This window comes from Neodiprion virginianus, chromosome 4 (assembly GCF_021901495.1).
Source record: "Neodiprion virginianus isolate iyNeoVirg1 chromosome 4, iyNeoVirg1.1, whole genome shotgun sequence".
Taxonomy (NCBI): domain Eukaryota; kingdom Metazoa; phylum Arthropoda; class Insecta; order Hymenoptera; family Diprionidae; genus Neodiprion; species Neodiprion virginianus.
The window spans coordinates 33,415,004-33,439,253 of record NC_060880.1 but is presented as its reverse complement, the minus strand read 5'-3'; the positions used below and the strand labels follow the sequence as shown (position 1 = coordinate 33,439,253).

The window sequence follows — 24,250 nt, the reverse complement described above, 5'->3', positions numbered from 1 at the left end:
AGTTATTTCAATTTTTTCCTGTTCCAAGAAAGATCGGAAATGAAGAATTTGCAATCCTAAGGCCATCATAGTTAATTCACGGTTTCTTTTGTTATCCATTAGCACACTTCACTTAACCTAACTTCACGTATACTGTGGGCGAACTACTCGACGCGCGATTTCACAGCATATAAATTATATTGATACAGCGTGAAATATATAAATACACACGCGTGTAAAAAGTATATCGCAAACGTGGTATTATTGTTATTGCGTGCAAATCAGGCGTGTATATACTGCTTAACCTGGAATCGCGACACGCGTACAGCGTCCGTCGATATATTTCGCCACGTGGTCACGCTTTTCGGAACATGCGGATATGTAAAATGGGGGCGACGTATAATTTTGTTACAGCAGTCAAGAAAATCGAATGATTACTAAAAATCGAGGAACTTTAAAAACGATACCAACAATAAGGTTTGAATTCCCAATGAAGCATATATATATAATAGTCTTCCAATAAGAAAAAATGTAAAAATATGTCCACTTAAAGTCGTGAAATAATTGAAGAACAAATTCGTCCGATTGCAAATATGTACTTACAACGTAAAAACTTTTTTTTTATCGATTGTTGAGTCAAGGAATCAAACAATGATATAATTATGAGGATCAAAAATATAAGTCAGGGATTTCCCAGTCCAGGCTCGTGCCAGTTTTGTTGTAGAAACTATTACAGGGAAGATTAATAACTTTCAAAATCAGGTGCTATACAGCCCGCCCAAATAAAATTATTCACAGACAAACTGTCTATTCACTGTCTAGCGCCCCAACAGTAGGGCGATCTTTGGGTCCGCCCGTTCGGGGGCTAGTCTAATAGTGGGCAAGCCCAGTAAAATTTCTACACGGGAGAGTATCAAGCAAGCGATAAATTTATAAAGTGTTGTTAGATCAACATTATTGAGTTTTTTGATAATAAAGTACATCGATAAATTAAAAATTGACAAGTCGGAGCCGACATTTGACTGGTAAACCCACATTCCAATTGACTGATTCAATTAGCTCAATAGTATGCGTACAATTTAATTTAATTTGACATGCCGTAATGCGATGATCGTGATTGTAGCGACAAATTTAGTTCAAATTTCATTTAAGTGAAAATCCGTTTATTTATATATTTACAAATTACATTAGTCTTATAGAGAAGTAGGGTGAGTGCATCGGTTACAATCATTTGAACTATTTTTTGTTTTGGCGCCTTGCATTGGAAGTTATTTCATTTTCATTTTACGCCACATTATTATCGTGTTTCAGTTTAAAACTTCCCCCAGATTAACAAACTAAATTTGCCAAGTGAAAATTGTCATTGAAAATGTGGAGCAAGGGGAGAACAGTGATTGAAAGCAGTGCACCCACCCTACATCGCATCCGTTGTAAAAATAAATAATAAATTCCGAGATATTTACTGTAAATATGAAAAAAAATCATCCTTCATGTAAACATAAATATTAAATAAATACAATTGTTTTGTCATACAGATATCAAGATACGTAAAAACTCTTTCTCTCAGTGTAAAATATCTCATTTAAATCATATTCATTATCCCATTTCTTCAAACTCCTGCACAATTACAGATACCCATACATATATAATATAAAAGCGAAGATTCGAAACGGCGCAGCATCAATCACGAGGTACGTAAAATTATTCTTAAATTCTCTTCCTACACCTGTACGCATGAGTTATTTCCGTATCTATCATTCCTCAGGTTTTTCATTCGCTTCCCATAGTTTTTCAAATATTTTAACAGTTTGGTCAATCGAAAAAAGAAGACCGGTATGTAGCTTTAAAACACAGACGGAAAGGAATTCTTGAACCAACAAAACAGATTTTTTCCGAGTTCATTCACTTGAATCTAGTATCCCTTATTTGTCCGGAATGCGATGACTTCAATTTAACAATTTCGATTTAGTTAGTACGTCAAAATGATTTAGTCAAGCGAATGCTTTGATTTAACAAAAGCCTTTCTTGTCGCGATTGTATGAAGTATCGATTCGAGCGAACCTTTTGATGTGTTTTCGAAATTGAATCAACTAAATATCATTTCATTTGAAGTTTATTTATTGTTCTTCCAAGTCGCATGTTTGCTGACAGAAAAAATTAGGTACTTCAGTTAAAATAGGTACATGAATCTAGCCAAACAAATTTACACCTATTGAATGCCGTACTTTTTTGATCCAACCGGAGCTCATTTGGCATAACTGGTTGGATCTTGAATATTTCTAATGCCCAGTCAATGCAAATGACTTTTTTTAATAACAAGTTTCATCACCTGTTTCGATCATTGAACTCTTGACTTAACAAAACATGTATTAAAACAAGCTCAATTTGTTTTGATATAAAAACTTCATATTTTTAAAACAGGACGATCGCGGTGTGTTCAATCAAATTTTCAGTCATTCCAATCACAAATTTTCTTGATAGAAAATTCACATTATTTGCAATGAACTCACGCCGTGTTATTTTGAATAAATTGATAGAGTCGGCATAATCATTCAGAGGCTGGATTCAGGTCTACATTAAGTTGTCACGAGTGTTTCGTCCGACAAAAGTATTTTGTTATAATCAAATAAGTATTGCGTTTGCCACATTTGACTTTAGCATTTACATAATTGATTCAAACGAATATCACTTGACTCAAATAATTCTTTCCCTTCGTGTAGTTCCAAAACGAAACTGTGAACGCCAAATTTTTAGTTGAATGACGACTGCGGTTATTCAAATTTCATAATCTTGTAATTCCGACTGCACGTATGCCGTTCTCATGATTCCTCGGTGCGATGAGGATGAACAAGTCTGTAGTCTAATCGTTGCGTCGCGTTATGCAAAGAGTGGGGTGAAGGTAGGCCCTGGAATATGGCGGCGTGCTGACCAGGAGAAAGATTGCTCGGCAATGGTTGCACACTCGGCATTGATGGAGGCATAGCCATCGGAGTCAGGTGAGACAGCGACGGCAGCAACGGGCTTCCCGGGTGCGTTGGCTGCCCCGGGTAGTTGAAAAACCTGCAATATTGATGTTTCCTGATTGAGCCTTTCTTATTTTTAACCCAAGAATACCGTGTGTGTCTAATATTTCGCAAACATTGCGGAATTTTGAAAATATTTGATGAGTTACATTACTTTCGGACAATTACCATAGACGATCACCAACAAATATAGGCCTTGGCGTTGGGATTCCCAAGCTGGAATAGTACTGTTGAGCTAGCAATTCGACATCGTTAGTATACTTTCTTTTCCACTTTGTTCGTCGATTTTGAAACCAAATTTTAATCTGTAACAGAAATTTTGGACATTTTTTCATACGTGTCTTTAACTATATTCACTCGCTCATATTATTACTATTGTTAACATTGAATATCAGGTTATTGCAACAACAGGTCGCTCCGCTATTCAGGAATTATCTTACGGGAGTCCGTTTAACATATCACAGCGTGATCAACCGCGTTTTTTATTTTCTCTGTCTGAAATCACTTTTCGGCCATATATTTTTCCTTGAACCCCACTTGAAATGGGCATATCAATACATTACGAAACCCCAGAAAGAGACGGTGTGCGGTTACACTTGACACTCCACGCGTGTTTCGAGGCACTACATCAAGACGTGACGTTTGGCTACATTCACCCAAGAAGCCGTGGTATTGAAATGTAACCTGCACTTCCTAAAAATAGTCTACACAACAGAATGTAGATCTTGAGTCTTTTCCTGCGACGTTGAGAAACGAAAAAGACGTGGAACTGCTATTTTCATTCCGGCTCCAATGACGAATTCAAATTACATTCTAATTCTTGTTCCTTTCTCTGAAACCCGTCAATCGCTCGAATCCAAAATCATGACGGAGCGTTCCTCGTCATCAATCAAACGGAAGTAATACTTCGACGGCGATTACCTCGGTAATGACAAACGTCACGGCTCGTATGGCGTCGCGACAGGGTGCCGGGTGAAAATGCGAGGAGACGAAGGCGTCGCATTGAGTCTTGCGGGTTCCGGGGACGGATCCGTTCGCGTCCGAGTCTACGGTTGTAGAAAGAGCGCGGAGGAGACGTATAGCTCGGCATAACTGTCACAATATTTCTCAGTCTTAACGAGCCGTGGCTGCAGCCTCGGCACAAGCTGCGACGGACCCGTCGGCTGCTCCCTTTTAGCCGCAAAGATGGTCTTCGGATGCGTCGACGCGCTCCGACGCCCCGTAAGACTATCCGCCCAGAAGCTGGTGCATGCGAACCAGGACGGTGAAGACAGGCGTCGATTTTTTAATTAGGATATATTGCATCGCGTTTATTTTCACCCTCCGTGTTTTTAGGTCTGGAAGGTGGTAACTCTATACCCCCAAACCCAACCCAGGCAAGGAATTGACAAAGAAGAATCGCTTCTACTGTGCGGACCAATTCCCAGCGTACAGATTACAGCTCGACACGAGAAAATGTCTTACTACTTTCGAAATTGAAGGTAATCGGACAAGAATTTTGTCAAACAGATGTCTTTTATACTCTACACAATTTCTTCTTTTGCCTACAATTTCTAGATTATCCTCTACTTTCCTCCGGGTCCACTTGATCTGTAAGTATACCTTAACTCCGTTTATGAATCGTTAGCTCAATATCAGTGCCTAATTTGATCCTACTGTTTACGCAATACAAGACTAAAATCACTAATGCCTGTTAGAAGTGTTAAGCCGCCGAACCAAACGTGGGACGTTGCAGAGTAAGAATCGTATTCACATCGTTCGCATAGAAGACGAAAAATGAAGACATTATTAAGGATACTACTCGTGGTGGGATTGAAACTTCATTGAAATACTCAGAATTCCAAGGGGGCAGAACCACGGAGGGTGGAGAGGTGCTAATTGGGCTAATAGGGGAGTTCACTACGGTTGTCTTTAATTTCTTCCACTCGCGTTACCGGCCCTCAATGTGGCGCCAGAATCTTCTCCTCCGCTGGCGTCTGCACACGTGTGTCAAAGGACGCCCATAATTCAATTCTAGTTGAACCCAAATTCTGGTGCAGAGGGGACGCAAGCGCCGGAAAACCGGAGACTTACAACTACCTCAGGTGATCAAGTCTGCGACTGCGGAAGTCCGGATGCTCCGCTCGTATCGTCAATTCAAACTATCGTGTTTTGTGTTTCTCTTCAGTCGGTTATTGCAATTATCTATTCGTTCCGGGAGCAGTTCGGTGCAGAATTAGTTAAAAAAGACGCTTGAAAAGTTAACGATCACCCCAAAACGCAGCATGTGAGGTCGACGTTCTTGATGTCGATGTAACGATGCATGTTTAGGAAGAATCATGACGGACCGTTCGAAATTCAGAAAAGCGAAACTTTTGCAAACTGAACTTATTCAGTCATTCTAAAGTTGCGAAATAGCGATTGTATTCAATGTTCAGCTGCTTCAACGTTACCAACTTCAACCTTGTAGCAGTCTATTCCTCGGCTCCTGTAGAGGATGTTCTTGTACGGATTTCACACTGGCGCCAAGCTTCCGAATTCCACGGCTGAGGGTGAGCTTTCGGTATTTAAAACTTATTAGGGCATGGCCCGGTGTTTCCGAGGTTCGCAACCGGAGGGTGCGAAGGATCTGTTAAGTCACGTGTTGGCGCGACGCCTTCCTTCTCTGAGGACGTCGACGCGTCCATCAAGGATCGAACAAACGTCCTGTGCGGTCATGGAGCGCAGAAGCGAACCGTGTGAATCAACTTATTCCTCAATATTCTGGTAAGCTGACTTCAGAGTTTGATCATCCTGGGCGTGGTTCGAGACGATTGCCAACCGGAAGCTTCATAACGATTCGTATTCCGGGTTACAGGCGACGGCGTGTCGTCGCCGTCATCACTCAGATTCGGTGTCTTATGAAACACTATGTAACGATCTGTCTTTGCCAAAAAAAAACTACGACGCGAGTCGATACCGTGTTTGAAGAATGATAAAAAAGTCTCGGAAGATCTTTTTTTTACCCTCCTTTTACCGTGCAGTCGTATTGAGTAGTAAATCACGGTTCCAACGTGTACGGATTCTATACCGATTAAACAGTAGAATCCAGTTGATCATGCCAAAAGAACGTCGGACAATAACCTTGTTATTCCTAATCTTCAGTGACAGTCGTCTGTTCATGTCAAACCTAGACACCGAAGGCCAACGATAATTAACAGGACTCAACTGTCCTTCAAACAATCATCCCATTTTTACACGCTATTAACTGTAATGTTACACTTGAAATTTTCTCAGCTACACACGCACACACACCCGTGTAGTTGAACGCGCAGAGATTCGTTACCTCAAGATCTTTTTGGGGGTCTACGTGATCCGAACTTACGCCACTTTCGCGACTCCCGTTACAGAAGCACGTGCACTATAATATTATATTCGTGGATCAACGCCAGCAGAGCGGAGACTAATTTGTCTGACAAAAAGTAGAACTTCGCGCGAGTTGTGACAAATTGACCTACCTGAGTCTCGGTGAGCTTGAGGCTTTTGCTCAGCTGCAATCGCTTAGCGACGCTCAGGTATTTGTTCCTCTCGAACTCAGCTTCCAGGGACTTGATCTGGGCGGCAGTGAACGCGGTGCGTGGTCGCTTCTTCCGCTCTTCGTCGCTGGTTCCACAGCCGCTTCCGGGTCGCCCCAAGGGGTTGTCATCCCCGGCGATGCTGCTCGATGACAAGTGTGTTCCACTGCTGCTCGTGCAGGCCTCTGCGAAAGTATCGTGCAAGATTTTTGTACATCGAGTATCAGGTAGCGTTGTTTTTTCACCCATTCGGCCGGATGTGTTCGCGTAGAAATTTCATGACAAGCCGTTCTCCACCGCAACTACGTACTTTATAAGTGTCTGGGATCATCTTCTAATTATCTGGCCATTTGTCAGACGAGGGAGGCGGGCAGTTACGCAGTGACAAATGTCCTACCGGGACGAAACCGTGAATATATCTGTGTATGTATGCATGCCTGCATGCTTATGTGCGTATAAAAGCAAAACGTCGAGAGGAGATGCATCGGAATAAAGTCGAGATATTTATACTCTCCGTCCTGGCGGAACTCATGTTGGGTATAACACGCGGAGCTAGAAACTTGAAACTTGAAGTGTGAGTTGGTACCCAAGCCACCGGCATATGTATGTGTTCAAGCTTTATTTCGTGTCGCAGCGGTTTCCGCGAATGGTTTTGCATCGCGAATAATAAACCGAAGAAGATGGATGCTTTGGGGGTAAGCAAACAAATTCCGGGGAAGCGTTTGCGGCTGAAAGAATACACGAGGTCGTCGCCTTTGTAATTGGGCTACAAATTAACCTCGAGAGAAAAGGAATAACCCTAATTAGACATTCCACCGCGAACGATTCACGGGCGTGAAAACGTCCGAGGTTGAGAATAATTGAACAATCCGAACTCGGAGAATTCGCTCTTAAATTTCCGCGCCCACTTATGTGCCTCTGTATATGTATGTATAGTGCAAAGGACGGCTTAGGAGTATCCCACCATCCTCAAAACATCAGGAAATTTCGCCATCAGTATTTGAAACGAAGTTTAACCGCTAACTTGAAATGTGTACTTAATAAACCAATCTGTCGACACCTTGTTGAGGTGGTCTGACAATTTTCGTCATCTTTAAAAGTGGTCTGGATAATTCTGCACAGGTTAAACTCAAGTTCGAATTTTTCCTCATTATACACTGTCTTGTTTATACATATATATATATATATATATATATATATTAATTTACGCGTATACTTTGCCCTGGAGCATGAATTTGCGAATCTTCGCCAATAACACTTGAATGTATAATGTAAAAACGAAATTCGCTTATTTTCTGTTCTGAATTTCATCTATCTCACGTTTAAGAACGCTAATAAAACTTTATCGGTACAGACAAAGAATTCGCAAGTTGACTTGTTCTAATATACGATGCTTGAACAAAACGGGTTTTGACACAGGGCAAGGAGACATTTCATTTTGCAAAACCTGTAATTCTGAACTGCTTACTCCCTGGACATCGTGTAGACCGATTTATGTGACTTCCCGAGTTTCAAGCATCAACATCGAATATCATGTACTCATAATCCACGTCGAAAGAAGTCTCTTATCGAATTTTGAAAAAGGCAAGCCGCTCCGGCTGCAGCAATGGAGGCCCAAATTAGAGAGTAGATAAATGCGTTTAACGCGCGGTCTGAGAACGCGGTCTCGAACTGTGCTAGAATTTGTGAAGATTTCAGGTGACATTTCAGCCACGCCCTGGCAGTAAATATCTTTGAGAACTATTCGTAGAGCCGCAAAACGGCGAGAGTACGGAGTACAGCAGGAGCGAGCGATGCCGAGAAACCCGCGGGACGGAAGGATCGGTCTCGGGAACAGGAACATCGCTGCATCGTTTACCGGCTACTAATTGTCAGATCGCGACGTAATTGTCGGCCGTCTCGCGTTTTTTCTGGCCAACCCAAACGAGCGGGCTAAATGCGTACCCTGCTGCCTAACTAACCGCGCCCGCCAGCAATGTGTGTAATGTGTATCACAGCATCTGCCCTACACATCTAATGCCCAAGGAAGCACTCTCGCACAAGCTCCGACGTTGTCTTACTTGACGACGTAAAGACACTCGGTACCGTCGCTTTGCTGTGACTTTTCGGAACACTAAACGTCTAAACACTCCGACCAGTTGACTAATTACACCCCTTCGAGGCGGGAGAAAAAATTTTCCGCGAAATCCTTGAAGTGGGTACACCGAGAGAAACTTTTTGCTATGGGTACAAAATGAAAATGAGTCTTGTGGCTGTAAACAAAAAATCTGTAACGAGTTACCGATCTTTTATTTAAGTGACAAGGGTTTAGGCAACTAAACAAAATAATTTTGTGTTTCAATGACCAAAAAATATAGTATTGACAACTATAATTAGGTATGCTAAATAATTACTTGCACTTTATTTTCTGATTAATTCTAACAATATTGAAACCGTTGCAAAAAATACCCATTTTTCTACAATTTTCTCGTATATATATATGACAAATGAAATTCTTCGTAGTGTATAACCTACTCTGAATTTACAAATTTGAAATATTCTTGGGACTTGGAGACAGTCTTATCGATTTCTTTTCCTTTCCCCAATGTTACTAACCTAAAAACAAGCCAAGTTTCAAATCATTATAACGATTTCTTCGATTATTTTTTTAAACAATGAAATATCGTATAGCAAAATAAGAAATCTCAATGCTTGATTCAGACGTCTTTTCACACGTGTAAAACTTTAATTCGATTAAATTCATCATCTTGTGGACACAGTTTATAATGTAATATACCGACTCAAGAGAACGAAGACGTAGGACTTTAGTGCCGGTCGAGTCGACTCTGGAACAACTCAATTAACAACGGTCTTTAATTAATTGAGCGTGAACCGGTGTGACTGGGTAATGAATATTCGTCAAACCTGATTTTATCGTGTTAGCGATGTATCAAATGAGTACTAATAAGCTAGTCGTATAGTTGTCGCTGCAATTTTTCTTCCGCTGCCCCTCCCAGATTTGAAACTAGGAAAAAAGTCTATCGCTCGTTCCACGACGATTACGAAACCGTGAATATCAGGGCAAGTTATCACCCCACAGCTTACACGACAAACTTTATGTCGTGATCTTTACCTCGCTCATCGCGCATAATTCGACCCTATTTATCCCAGCTAATATCCGGCGATTTAGATTCCGACTTTATTTCGTAACATTTACAAAGAAAGAAACAAGTAACGGCTTCTCGTAAATAATCTCATTCATCTCTGAAGAAAATAACAAGCGTTTCGTTAGCGTGTGATTCATTCAAATTATACTAGTGAAAACAATTAGAAGCGATTTAAACCGAGAAATAGAAAAAAAATTTTCCTTTCGCGCGCATGTGTGCGCCGGAAGGACGAAAAACAGAAGAAAGACAGGGTGTCGCGTTAACGCAGTTCCGAATCGGTGATTTCCAAGCTTGCGAGTCGAGAAAGGAGCTCAAAGGGTAACCGAAAGGAAGTGAGAACCTGAACCTGCAAAAAGAGCGGGTTGGAGAAAGAAGAAAACAGAGCAGAGCTTATACGACGTGAGCAAAAGCAACGAGCCTTCGCCGCAGGAATAGAATGCCACGCCTTCCAGTTTGTCTAATTGCTGCGGGTGACGCTGAACTTGTCTCCTAATTATTCAGTGATGAATGAGACGCTGGATAGTGAAAGGCGCACGGTAAAACTGTCCGATAAGAAACGCTAATTTCACTCACACCCTTCCCGTTCCAACGCTCATCCGATATCTCGCGCGTCTGATGCGAGTCCTTTACAGAAGGACACAAGACGTGCAGCCACGAAATATTCCTAGTCTATAAACCGAAGATAACAATTCTTTAACATTTCGTAATCGATTCTGTGCAAGACCCAGTAAAAATAACGTGTTATGAAAATTCCCGAAGTACTACTTAGAATTTTGGAATGTACGCTATGCCGATTGCAGTCGCGCATTTGAGGTTTAGTTTTTCAAAGAAATCGTAATCGGTCATTTAGATTCTTGTATTAAACCAGACAAAGTCGAATTCTTTCGATCATTTAAGTAGGTACAGCTGTTATCTTTGTCTGACACAGTGTAGCCGCTGGAAATTCGGTTAGTTGAAAGGTCTTCGAGTTTATTTGGAATATTCGATCGCACCAAAAGTAATTGGCCAGTAAGAAGCGTCTCGGTCGAATGACGATGGTGATAATAACGAACGATATTTTGACGTGACTTAATTTGACTACAAGACAACGGGGAAGAGTCGTAACGAGGTGTCCCAGCCACTTTCATCTTTCCTTTGAATCTCTTTGGATATCTCCGGGCACGTCGGGTCGTTGGTCCTTCGCGTGTCTCTTCAAGATTTACGCTGCCTCCGATGGCTTTGTGGTTGAACTCGCGTCTCCCCCATTTCTTGCGCATTGCGTCTTAAACTGCACTCGTACCGAGTATCGCATAACTCAACCACCGAGACCGAGGTTTCAGGACGCAGGACGCAAGTGTAGAATAATTCTTTGCGTCGCGTTTCCCTGGATCCTCGAATTTATTACGGCCGCCGAACCGCACCGACTCGATCTAAATCAGAGTGAATCAGCCTAAACAAATCCGCTAAGCTACAACAAGGAATACGAGCCGGTTGAACAGGACAGATGAACTTTTTTCCCGTCAAGTCGGAGGATCAGCGTCAACTTGACTTCAAATTACTTCACGTGCGATTGTGAGTACTTGAAGTGCGTTCGTACAACTCTAAAGTTACTATGTAATAGTGAATTTGCGTTGATTTCCACAACAATCCACTCAATTGCTATGGATTCCAAAATATTTGTACTATAGTGAACTGAACCAGTGATTATTAATCATTGAGTGTAGTTACCGATAAAAAATGCGGCAAAATTATTTACTTGTGTAGAATTGAATGGATCGTGTGGTCTCGAAGCACCGATCGCATGTATTAGCACGTCTTGAATTTTATCTCAATTGAAAATACACGAAGAAGAAGTGTCGCGGCACCCGCGGGAGACGGATGTCATCCGAAGCTAAGGAAGGAGGAGAAATGCGCAGTTAATAGCGCAAAGTGAAGAACATCAGGAAACGAAGAACACAGAGCGGGCGTGAACGACGCTGGGCGTCACGACGGCGGAAGTCATGGATCAAACTCCGGCGGAGTGAGCGCAGCCACCGATCTCCCGGGTAATTGGCACGATATTTGACAAATTTACTTAAAACTTTCAAGATTCGATTATAGTGAGGTCGTGCCATTTTTTTGGGCCTTCAACGACGAACAGGCTGGGGTTTTTTCACCTTCGTCTTTGATGGTTCAACTAATTCTTTTGTAATTCATATCTCATAAGCTTCACGAACGGGATTCTTCTATGAACAAGTAAATTATTTGCGTTAAACAATTACATTTCATGATTTTTTCTTGTATACTTGAGGAAAAAGATTTGTATCGGTCGATCTATTGACTACCATTATCAGGTACCATTAACAATGCTCGTTATTTAGGTTGAATAATCGTATACAGCAATCTTATACCAATATTATACAGCTATTGGTACAGAATCCGAACTTGGCCATTCCACGAAGTACAAGTTTTATAGAAGCGGATGAAAGCCGTAAAATTCCTCCGACAACAGGCAAGTTAATTATTTGTGTTAGAATAATATCGGTTATTTACCATAGCTGATTTCGGGCTCGGGTGAGGTTGAACAAACTATATCCACGTCTTCGAGGTCTATTTGTTCCTCTTCTTCCGTCACTGACATCGAAGAGTCTGGCACGGTTCTTGTCAGCCTCGATTCTTGTTCGGTAGCTGTAAATTGTTCATTTCATACAGTTTAGAAAATTGTTCCGACTCAAAATTGAAGGTAATAAAGTTAAAATAGCGACTAAGATTTTAATGAACATTTGACAACACGTTTGAAAAAATGTTTGAAAGCCTTTGAAGAAAACTTAGTTCTAGCAGTGTAATAATTAATTTGCTATCGCGTAATTGGTAATACTGCGTGCTGAAACTGTTAAGGAAGTAATGCAGGAAATAGAATTGATGGACAGAAAAATACCAAACTTGGCAGAATGTTCGATTATAATGTAAAAAGAACTCGTACAAATTTTTACGATCCGCGGTGGGTTTTTAAGCGAGATATTTGTAATTCTTTTTATATCTTTACAAGCCACTTCAACGTGGCCTCTTATGAGAAATGACGGAGTTAGCTGCACATTATTCCTTATATCTCCGTAATTGATGGATAGATCAGAATTAAATGTAAACAGCAGAGAGATGAAATACTCAGAATCATTTATCCGGCTTAATAATATTCAAAGGTGACTTATGATAGGAATAATAAAAACAGTAAAAAGTACTAATACGCATTTTGAAATTTCAACGTATGTGACAGCTCGTGCAGGCTATTACATTTTTTATAATTCTTCGTTTTTTGTTTACACGACATATTTTACCTTTCCAATAAAATCTTGGCTTCTTTTCTTTAGGCATATCGAACTGGCGCTTAAAATAAATTCATTGATACCGCTGATAAGCTGTCGACGTCATATTTGACACACATATACACGTACACACAATCAATGAAAAGCGACGTGGGTAGTTGCGTTACTTCCTTAAATTCATCATGTAACCGAGTTGAAAGAAAATGCAAAAAAAAATCAGTACAGTAGTAGTGAATTTTTCATAAAACAAAGTGCAATCAGTTACGATAGATTACATATGATGAAAATTTGATAACGCGCAGGATTATTAAACCAATTGAATTGCAGAATTGATTTCGCCTTCTATAACTTTGATTCCGATTTATTCTACAAATTGCTGTACCCTTGCCGCTTATAAGGATCCAGACTTTTGATACCGATTTTAATTTCAACTGTTAAAGTCAAATACTAGATCACCAAACAACTGTCCTTTGATCGGGGAAAGCTGAGTCTTCAAACGCAGAGAATTTGCACCCTCAAAATGTACCCATAATGAATAACGTAAAATGACCACGAGTGAATATATAAATAGTAATTGTTCATCCGGCCATCCTGTAAACAAGTTATTCTTCTATTTGGCCCCAAAAATGACTTCAAACTAGATGAAATAACAATCGTCTGACAAGCTTCAGGGATCATCTCAGTGTAGAATTTTCAAAAGATCATTTTTTTTTTTTTTTTTGCATTATCCATTAGAATAGACATTTATAAACATGCCGTTCAATTATTGGGGCGAAATTCCAATAATTTTGGTCACTACTACCTTTGTTAAAAAAATGGCCAGGGACCTCAACTCCGGCTGGTCGTTCAAGCGCACTGACAATGAGAGAAAAATGTTATTGAATAAATTAAATATTTACTTTGCCGCCTGTGACCACTCATTTAGTTGATTCAATGACGTTTGTCTCTCAGTGCGTTATTCCTTTTGAACTCTTCGCTAATAAACTTGCCAAACACGTCAGTGCGTTTTCGACATCCAGTGTGAACGGACCGATGAACAAAACGCCCGAAAATTTTATGCGGCAGGGTAACCAAAACCTAACTAGCCAAAAAAAATTCCGGACTTCGAAATGAAAATTGACAAAAGTTTTAGCTATTTTTCGATTGAAATTTGTTTAATTTTCGTTGCTCTTCAACGGTTGCTCAAGTGCAAAAAGTGTAATGGTGACGTTAAATTTGACAAAAAATAGATTCGCGGATTGGGTTTTAAACTTTGTCTTGACTGTTTATGTTCAGATCGGAACAAGATCAATTCTTGTCCGTTGATAAAGATTGCACAGGAAATCAATCGCCGATTCTCTTTAGTAAAGCGATTGCAAAATCCAAGGCAGAGCGCATCTCATTTGCTAGCCGCCGAAGCTCTCTCGACTCTAAAGAAGCCAGGACAGCTCGGCGAAACGAAATTGCTGCTGATAACGAGTAATTGGAGGAAGCGGAAAATACATTGTATGGACCTGGCATCGCCGATTTATCAGAAGAAGATAATTTATATGAAAATTCCGCTCTCGAAATTTGAAACGTATTTTTCTCGAAACACGTTTTTTCAAAATGGTGTACGGTCTCAAAGGAAGAGGTTTCGAGCTATCTGTCTCAAATTTGGACGCAAAAATCTTCACGCCTTTCTTTATTTTGCTATGAATGCTTTTTTTTTAACGTCTCCTTTTTTTAAACTAAAAACTGTCGAAAAAATAAGCTAAATTCGATAGTTTTCCTTCAAACCACCGCCATTTTGTCAATTTATAAAAAAAAACCTCCATAGCAAGACATAACGTCTGTCATACTGATTAATAATCTTGTTACAAATTTTGTTTCATATAATGTTTACGGCCACAATCGTGTACACCGTGGGGGCTCATTTTTTTAAAAAAGATTTTCAACAATATAAAATAGATGTAAAAAAAAATAATAATTTATGTTAAAAAACCTACTTTCTTTTCTTCGTGAGTCTTTGATTTGACGTTAAAAAAATCAGTTTGAGTGGCGTATTTTGACTATCAAAAAAAAAAATCGCGAAAAACAGTTATTTTTCGACCCCTTACACTGAAATGATCCCTTAAAAAACTTACACTCTGATCGAAGGATAGTTTCATTGCGAAAAATATTCGGCTGTTGATCCTGAAACGTCGTAGAAGTACCTTGAACGGATTCTTTGCAGGGTGCGAGCAGCCTGTCAATGCTAAAGGCCGCAGCTTTCGCACTTTCGACGGAATGAATCGACACTTTTGATGAATTGGAAACTAGAAGCCTAGGAATCAGGCTGTCTGCCATTTTAGAGTGCGAATTAATCCCAGCATGCAGTCGAATCTTTTTGACGAGTGTCTTACTTCCTTCGTAATATATTCGTGCACTGTTCTCGCGTGTTTCTTGCAGACTGTCACCATACAAACAAAGCTCTTGAAAATCACCATCAGATCCGCCGCGCAGCGGCCGAAAGCTCAGATTCAATTTGGAGAACGCGGTACCAGCGATAATTGCTCGGATCGGAAAAGAAATACCGCGAAAACATCCGCACGATATTTCGAGTACTTGCAGTATTACAATAATAAACTTTACACAAACAAAAACCTCAGGGTCCACACATGTCGATAGACAGATCGATAGCCGAAAGTGTTTGGCCGTAGCGGCACTCGCGAGGACTAAAACGCAACTCAGTGGTGCAGATCTATTAGCACCTCTTGTTAACTGGATTAGTTAGAGAAGTCACTGTTAGAATAGCGACGTCGGGACATGTTTTTTTTTTTTTTTAATCACGTTTTCTTCTTATTTTCGCCTTTTTTCTCCCCTGAGGATTTTCCTCTCGTCGTCGTCCCCCCCCCCTCTTTTTTTCTCGCCGTCTCGATGCTCGAGGCGGCTCCAAAATCCCACATGCAGGTGACGTCATTCGCCTTGAAGCCAATCTCTGGGAGCGCTGGGAGTGGCTTGGCTCACACGTGCTTTCGAGAATCTTAATGATCTCGTATCACGACGGTTCGACCACTAAACGGCAGTAACGAGGTAGCCACAAATTTATCGCCGCTGTCACAAGGCACGCCTCGGTCCTGATGGTAGTACCTCTTGTATTTTATTTCATTTCTTTGTTTCCCTTTTCTCTGAATTTATATTATTATCGTTATTATTTCGATACAAAAGCCCCGACATAATCGTTGCCTGTCTTTGAGGTCGTTCTTGAGAACGCCGCGGTAATTGGAGCGGAAAAAGACGTGGCTCTTAATTTTTCGGAAATAATTCCTCCTCTTTTTCGATTCTTCGTTATCCTTTTTTATTCTTTATTTCTCGAAATTTTATTCATTTTCTTTAAAGTATGCACCTACCTTTTATCCTGGTTCTCTTTGATCTCGGGATACTTCCGGGAATAACCGCCCCAAATTTTGTGTAGGAAGTGAGCCATTATTGCAATCTATTTCTCTATTTCATTTTCCTGCATCTCACCCGAAATCGTCGGATCTATTACGCACGCAACAACGTAATCTGAACTCGACACGTTTTGTTTGAGAACAGAAACCGTGATGTCGAGGAAAGAGAAATACGCAATTCACGGGAAATCAGTAACAATTAGGAATTTTATACCTGGATGATTCGGATTAAACGATTGTCGTGATATATTATAAGTGAGAAATTTGTGCAAGTAATCGAAAGATTGCGGGATATCGTCTCGGACATGATTTTTTCCTAGAATACGTCCCAAAAACAATGTCTTCAAATCATGCACATTACCAGAGAAAAAAGATTGGTGCACAGTGAATTAATTATACCGTGCAACTTTGAATGAGATTAGTAGAAAAATTCGCCTTCGGCACAATTTAAGCACTTCAGCTGCACGGAAAAAAATGTAATGTAGATTCAACTCCAAAAAAGTGCTGTCCTTATATTCACCAGGGGTGTTGTAAGATCTAAAAAAAATTTCTTTTCACGTGTCTGCTGACAATCATTAGCGAATACGAGAAAATTCTTAAAATCTGAAATGATGTCCGTGCTTTTCTCACTATAGCTGTCCCTGAGAAAACAAACTACAGGGTTAGTCAGTGCAGTGAAAGATGATCCGAAAAAGATGTTCACCGAAGAAACTGCAGGGTGCACATGCTTTAACTCGCAAGTTTCTAGTGATTAGAGAATCTGATTTACTGCCTGGACGCTTGACCCTTGAAACAAGTCGACCCAAACACCAATTATCCGTAAAATTATTAAGCACTTGAAATATTCGATATCAGATTTCAGCCCGCGCTGCACCTGGAATACATTAGGTAGTGTAACAATTCTTTCCGAAGAGAAAAAACACTGTCCGACAGAGGTATGTGGTTTAATAAAAGGTTTAATTATTGCGGTGTGTGGTTCTCGGTAATTAAAAGAATTGTTCTTTTGCGTTAATTGAATAATTTATATTTATTTGAATAATTTTTTGGTTTTTTCAATTCAACTTACCTGAATTGAATTCTTTTCTTCAATTTTCACGATAGGAATGTATGTATAATATATGCCTTACTTTCGTTTTTATTATGCTTCTGCGTACACGCACATACATATAGATATTTATGTATAATTATGTATACATTTCTAACGTAACTTTCATTTTTCACATTAGACGACTATTGTAGTTTTAGAAATAAAAATAATAATGCTCGTACTCCTTGAATAATAATACATTTTCATCCTTTTTCAATGTCAAATATTGAGAGTGACATAAACCAATATATCCACAAACGGGCGTTATGTATCTACTGTTAGTGAATTTGAAAATTTCAGCCTGGTTTTAATATCACCCAATCGTATGATAATTCAAAGAAATTTAATATCAATCCGTATCGAATCAAAAAATATTCAATATATTATAATGAGTAGGTATGTCATAATGCCGCAATTTTTGTCTTTGCTTCATTATTCAATTTGCTTGATTGACATTAATATCTGTAATACAAACCGTTGCGACTTAAGTATTGATGAAGTTCATTGAAATCATACGTATAATAAGTGGTCATTCAGTTGGGGAACTAAATAACGGTAGTGGATATTAATACCTGGAAGGCAGAACGTTGTGATATTTTGAGAAACTGTAGTAAAATTGTTATTTCAAGGTAATGCAATGACAAATGCAGCTCTTTCGACACAGGAAAAAAAACTTCTGACACAATAATAATTTCAATAATTGTAAATGATTATTTATTATGTGGTTTATCTGTTAACAATAGATAAGATATAATATTAAGTTAGAATTGTTGCCGTTTTTTTTGCGCCTTCGTTTTTGAAATCCAATCACCGTATTATAGAGAAAAAAATTATGGTAATTATACTCGTAGCAGCACTAAGCTTCGATTGTTCAACAACGGAAGAAACATGGTGTGACTTATTAACGAGCTATAAGAACTGTTGACAATTTGTTTCTTGCACATTCGTTACACTTCATTACGAAAAAATGTAGGTAATCACGTGTTCGTTTTACAATGTGATTCAATAAAAAATAGTCGTGAAAATAAATATCGAACTGGTTTTTCTTTTTTTTTCTGATGACTTTTGCCTCAATCTAATCACTTCCGGTTTTAATCCTCTGACAACGTAATCGTATAATTATTCACGAATGATAATTTCAGACGACTTTTCAACGGATATTTGAACTTTCACATTTGCTGAGTAGAGTTTCCGTTCCAAGTGTTATTCTCATCATTATCCGGATCACCACCCGAGTGTAATCTATGCACGTTGCCCTGTGTCCTTATCGTTGCACTTCCTTGACCACCAATATTACGCCTTAGTAATCTGCAAGCAGAAAAAAAAATAGATAATTTTAAACGACTGGTCGCAATTCGTGTAATCGTAATAAAAAAAAGGTTTCATCTTTTATCATTATACTTTTGTGTCTCTTGATCTGGAACCACCCATCATTGGTGTTTAGTGACCAGAAAATATACTGCACAACACTAAAATCTCACCCAGCTGCTGCACTTGGAGATGGTTCTGAATTGCCACTATCGGTATTGCTGGCAGTTGGATGAACCCCACCCGAAGTTGAACTAGAACTTTGATGCCCTGCAGAAGATGCCGGAGGTCTGGTAAAATATCCCTTTATATAGCCGTACACAGAAAGTACACCCGCAAAAATTGCCCACATTAACCGCGACAAGTAGCCATCATCCTGGGCTGATGTTACCGCAGTCGTGCTGTTGGTCTGAAAAAAGAAAAACAATAACATGGTTTCACCTTATTGCATAATCGTATAAGACATGTATAGAGATGCATCTTTGACTCCAAAGGTGACCACTCTGCTAAATTTCACTCGAAAATAGTAATTACAGCTGATGGAACGTACATTTCTTAGCGGCAGAATTAATATCACAGCTGTAGGAACCAATTCTAATTCAAGTAATGTTTTGGCATCATCGTCGACTGTTAGATCTCTTCTTGGAAACGATGTAGACAAAGCAAACTGTCTAAAGGGTAACTCGATGTTATCGAGAACATAAGAACGAAGAGCTCCAAGTGTACTTGTAGACTCGAACTGCCCCATGTGTGGATTGCCACTGGGTGGTCGAAATTGGATTCGCACGATTCCAGAGTCACTTGAAAGAGGTGTACGCGGTTTCGGCTGTTCCTGTATGGGAGTTTGTTGTCCGTACTGCCGCTGTGGATACGTGAAAGGTAAAGATAACATCTAAAAATGTATTTCATACTAACAGCTACAGCGTTCTTGAGAATTTTCGGATAGCAGATGAATACAAACCTGCTGATCAAGTTCCCTTTGCTTGCGTTCAAGCTTGTCTTGCATAATTTGCTGCCTGACTTTTTCCCTGGCAGCAGCTTCAGCTGCCTTTTCTTTCATTCTTTCATCATAGGCCTGCTTTATTTCTAATTCTTGCTGTTTCTGTTTTATCTTCAGCATTTCTTGCCCAGTTTTTCTCCTCTCAATTTCCCTTTCACGAACCTTCCTAGCCTCTTCTTCATCTCGCTGTCTTTTTTGCAGCTCAATGAGTCGTCGTGCGCGTTCAACCTTTTCCTAAAAACATTGACGCAGAATATTTTCAAGCGAACAGAATCTACTATCAATGAAATTTGTATCTCACAGTAAAATCGATCTCAATACCGTGTCTTTAACAATAATTAACATATTCTCAAACACGTTTTCATGTGCACTCTTACTTCTGCTGTTAGCTCCGGTTTGTTAGTTGCTTCAGTAGCAGTTTGACTGGTGGATGGGGAATCCAGTTTTGCTGGGGCAGGCTTTATTTCAGTTTCAAGAATGTCTGGGATTGCAGTTTTGTCCTCATTATCAATTTTGATTTCCTCTTTTGGAAGTTGCTGTGAGGTGGCAGGTATTGGCGCCATGCTTGTTCCCGATTCAGTTTTTTCTAAATCGATCACGCTTATTTCTGTTTCACTATTCTTTAGAGAGCTTGTGCTACCTGCCGATGACTTTTGTTCAGCCTGAATAAAGCTTGTAGAAGAATCTTTTGACGTTGGATCAGCTTTTTTCAGAATTGTATCAATTTTCGATGTTAGATCGGCAACGCTCGTTTCCCCAGCTATTATCTCTATCGGTGTTCCATTTTGGCCGATGAAAAACATAGATGGAATTGGGACCAATTGATCTGAATGCCATTGTCAAGGTATAACTTTAAGTGGATATAACTTGATGACAAATGGCTAAACTTCTTTTTAACTGAAACTCCATCCATGAATTGTAGGTCATGTGTCCAGCAAAATTTTCATGTTTCTGTAAATGAAGTAGTAGGAAAAAAGGATACAAATTTGTGTAAAGAATCCGTAGGATTCTGAGCCTCCCTCTAGTTTGACAGCAACAAAATCATCCCGCTCTAATCGAGATGAAATTTCTTCACTGTCAATTACTTTAGCAATTTTCGATGACGCGTCATCTTTTCCTACATGTATGCCGAGAACAAAATAAAGTTTGAATTACTTGAAGTTGTGCATTTCATGAGAAGTATTGAAGTAACAATATTGTTTTGCAGTATGTCGAAGAAAAGGAAGAAACGTATGACGAATTTCTAAAAATCATATAATAACGATGATTAAGCAAAAAAAAATTCGAACGAATATGGTGAAAGTGTTGACACATCTGTATCAACAAAATGATTATACAGTCCACTTGCGAATTAAGCTGACAATGGATTAGACATTCAAATCTGAGGCAATTCGCCAAGCGATAGAAGTAAAATTTATGAAAAATATGCGAGAAGAAATATTCAGCAGAGACATAACCTTAAACATCAAACTACGAACCCTCAACGAACACAACAAAAATCGCCTTTCGCGATTTCGATGCCGCCACTGCCTCTGTAATATTTCCCTCGAACCACTTCATTTCCTAATTCTTGATTATCACTGAAAAAATATACGTGAATTCCTTTGCGAATATTGACACTGATGACGCAACGTCGAAAAGACGGCTGATAATCACACTAGAAATTTTGATGTGCCAAGTTGACGTTTCGCGTTTTGTGCACGACTTGTCTTCCTGTTGCTGGGGATTGATGATAGGTGCGCTGTAATCGAACTACCCAACAAATGACAACGATTGTTTTAAGAAATTATCCAACCTACTGCCTGGTGATTTCTTTTTTGATTATTGAATAAACATTCGTTATATGTAACAGTTGTAGCTAGTATTGCAGGCAAAACTGAAAGATATTTGGGATTATTCTAATGTGACCGAAGTACATGTCAATTAATTAAACTCTCAAATGATTCAACTGATTATTCCGACTTGAATCTCAAGTTAAAAATATATAGCCTGTCACCACAGTGAAAGTTAGATTTGAAATTGAGACTCATTTAACGACGTGTACGACATTCTATGACCTATATACGTTATATTATGCAGAGATAATTTTTTCTTTACTATTTCGGTAGAACACATCTTAACAAATGAACGAGACAGTATTGTTTTATCCAAATATCAATATTTATTGCTATCTGCTTGACAAAGGTTGCATTGCAGAGAGGCATCATTGTAGCAAAAATTGGTATAAATGACTCGGAAGTATCGTCTTATCAATTTTTCATGTTTTAACTCACACTTATTTTGTAGGATATACTAGTACATGCAGCATGAGCAAAATATATATTATTTATTTTTCATATATTTATGTATATCTATATGTATTACATACGTGTAGATTTGCCTATGAATCTATATATATAAATATATTGACTAAATTTTTGTTACAGATGTTTCGTCCTGATATCCGTCGTGAACACCTGTTTATATTATTTATAATTTCTCGTCAAAATATTCGCAAATATCGTTATTATTACCATTATGATTGACTAACGTTCCTTAGACTTCGTGTACTGTTAGTGCTTCCAATTCATCTTCACCGGGACATAGCACCGAGTCAATATTATAAAAAGCAGCATGAATGGTTATCAAAAACCATGAAACCCCTAGAAATTACATACAGTGTTACGTTTTCGTTCTTCTGTAATTAGTATATGGAGTATTTAAATGTGACTGTGTCAAAACTTACCCAAAACCCAAAATAAAGCAGCTCCTGCGCCAACAAGATAAAACAAAGGCAAAGAGCACGCAGCTACTAGGCCGTAAACTTGAGCTAGCGTTAACTTGTGACCAAGCAGTATTAATTCCTGCTTAGCGTGCCGTTGGGAAACTTTGAAGCAAATACCCAGGGATAAGACAACAGTGAGTAAAAGAAGCGGCGAAGTAATTCTATAAAAATACAAAACGTTGTAAAAAAAATGGTCAAAATACTATTTACCATTGCTAATATCGTACCAATTTCTTTCAAACAATAACATAATTTGTAAATATTCTATAAAGATATAATAAACATGATGTCTTACAAACAATAGATAACCAGACCAAGGAACACGAATAAGTAATTGCTTTGAAAGTACTCAATATTCCTCATAATTCGTTTGGTAAGCCTAGAAAAACTTGGAGGTGCTCTGATGTTATTTGTGTTCAAGAATAAACTCCAGGGCCTAATGTTAGCCTGCCTTTGTTGCACCCACTGTTGAGCTTGAGGATAGCCCATTTGACCAAGAGGAAGTTGTGATAACTGTGGCAGTTCAAATCTGAAAAACAGGAATGGCAAAGAAACTCATTTGCGGGCCAGATTTCCAACTCCGAGGCATAAAATTTTGAAAAAAGCTAAAATATTCCCGAGATCACATTTATGATTAAAAAATATGTCTGTAGTCATAGGGTGTGTCAAACGTAGTATTAAATTCCGAACTCGGTTGAAATTTTGTCAATGTAATTATCATTTTTTTTTTGACACAAAGAAGTAGAATTATCAGCGTCGTATTTATTGAATTAAATCAGACTGGAATACGCAAACCATAAATGTCCCGTATCATTGACAGCATTGACAGTAAAAATTAATTTAGGTTAGGTTAGGCTGGTGTAGCTGGTGAAATGAACACGCATGCATATTTCTAAGATTCGTTCTCTCGTCGCACGAGATAAAGAATTATGATTTTATATTCCACTTAAATTACCCCTTTGAAGAATAGGGCTGGTTATAGTGAGTCTGAGTTTCATCCATCATCGATAATTCCACGTCACCTATCAACGGATCTTTTGAGGCCATCGTATTATCTTGTTCAGTCCTACACGCTTTGAATTTCCAAAACAGCTGACTGACGACAAGTAAACCGCGCACTATTCTTCAACCTTTTCCAACCTATTCCTTTCTCTTTTTTGTTTATTTTTTCGTAGCTATCGCCCCCTCTTTTTGACCCGTCAATGCGTGCCGCTCAGTTATCCCCACCTTCTTATCAACCCCTACTACAAACGCAGTTCCTACCATGTGACTACCACACATTGTTTACAACATACTTAGGTATACGCTTGCCAACGATAATACGACAATAGTTGTAATTTTTACTTTCTGGACTCGTGCTGTTTGGTACAGATTGCGATACAGATTCACATTTATCTCAATGATGAAATACTATATTTCATACTAATTCTGTTAAATTTCGCGGAGATCATTGCTGTACACTAGACAGACTAAATATTCGGTCAGTCGTATCGAGGGGGCATCAATAAATAATTAGTCAAGTTAAATGTAGCAAAAATGATAGTTGAAAATTGGCATGAATTTTTAATGATTGTGATTTTGCGAGGCTGAAGTAGTATATTATAACCTTTCTGTAACCGAAACCGATTTTGAATTCTCAATAACATTATTTGTCCGATAACGTTTCGTGCCGAAAATAATTTGAAATTCAACTGATCAAATTTTGATTCAGCTATGCGGTACAAATATTATACACAC

The 24,250-nt window shown here is 39.0% G+C and overlaps 3 protein-coding genes across 6 annotated transcripts; all 3 read right to left on the bottom strand.

Moving 5' to 3' along the window:
- Positions 1-1,269: 1,269 nt before the first annotated feature.
- On the bottom strand, positions 1,270-15,630 carry LOC124303545 (homeobox protein MSH-D-like). Of its 2 annotated transcripts, none has more exons than XM_046760868.1 (5): positions 15,068-15,630; positions 12,193-12,327; positions 6,479-6,720; positions 3,171-3,307; positions 1,270-3,039 (listed from the first exon to the last, which is right to left on the bottom strand). In XM_046760868.1, the coding sequence occupies exons 1-5, from the start codon at positions 15,267-15,269 to the stop codon at positions 2,799-2,801; spliced, it is 957 nt and encodes a 318-aa protein (XP_046616824.1). In that variant the 5' UTR covers positions 15,270-15,630; the 3' UTR covers positions 1,270-2,798. The 2 variants fall into 2 exon arrangements, with proteins under 2 accessions (XP_046616824.1, XP_046616825.1); XM_046760869.1 differs by having other exon boundaries at positions 15,137-15,630.
- LOC124303546 (prenylated Rab acceptor protein 1) lies at positions 3,333-23,770 on the bottom strand. Of its 3 annotated transcripts, XM_046760872.1 has the most exons (5): positions 23,469-23,769; positions 22,809-23,042; positions 22,475-22,674; positions 10,272-10,284; positions 3,333-3,343 (listed from the first exon to the last, which is right to left on the bottom strand). In XM_046760872.1, exons 1-4 carry the CDS (start codon positions 23,558-23,560, stop codon positions 10,274-10,276), a joined length of 537 nt encoding a protein of 178 aa, XP_046616828.1. In that variant the 5' UTR covers positions 23,561-23,769; the 3' UTR covers positions 3,333-3,343; positions 10,272-10,273. The 3 variants fall into 3 exon arrangements, with proteins under 3 accessions (XP_046616828.1, XP_046616827.1, XP_046616826.1); XM_046760871.1 differs by lacking the exon at positions 3,333-3,343 and having other exon boundaries at positions 10,241-10,284; positions 23,469-23,770; XM_046760870.1 differs by lacking the exons at positions 3,333-3,343; positions 10,272-10,284 and adding an exon at positions 21,227-22,391 and having other exon boundaries at positions 23,469-23,763.
- LOC124303544 (UBX domain-containing protein 4) lies at positions 18,138-21,369 on the bottom strand. The gene is made up of 7 exons (XM_046760867.1): positions 21,228-21,369; positions 20,732-20,866; positions 20,127-20,575; positions 19,711-19,983; positions 19,300-19,611; positions 18,923-19,158; positions 18,138-18,749 (listed from the first exon to the last, which is right to left on the bottom strand). The coding sequence occupies exons 1-7, from the start codon at positions 21,307-21,309 to the stop codon at positions 18,611-18,613; spliced, it is 1,626 nt and encodes a 541-aa protein (XP_046616823.1). The 5' UTR covers positions 21,310-21,369; the 3' UTR covers positions 18,138-18,610.
- Positions 23,771-24,250: the final 480 nt, after the last annotated feature.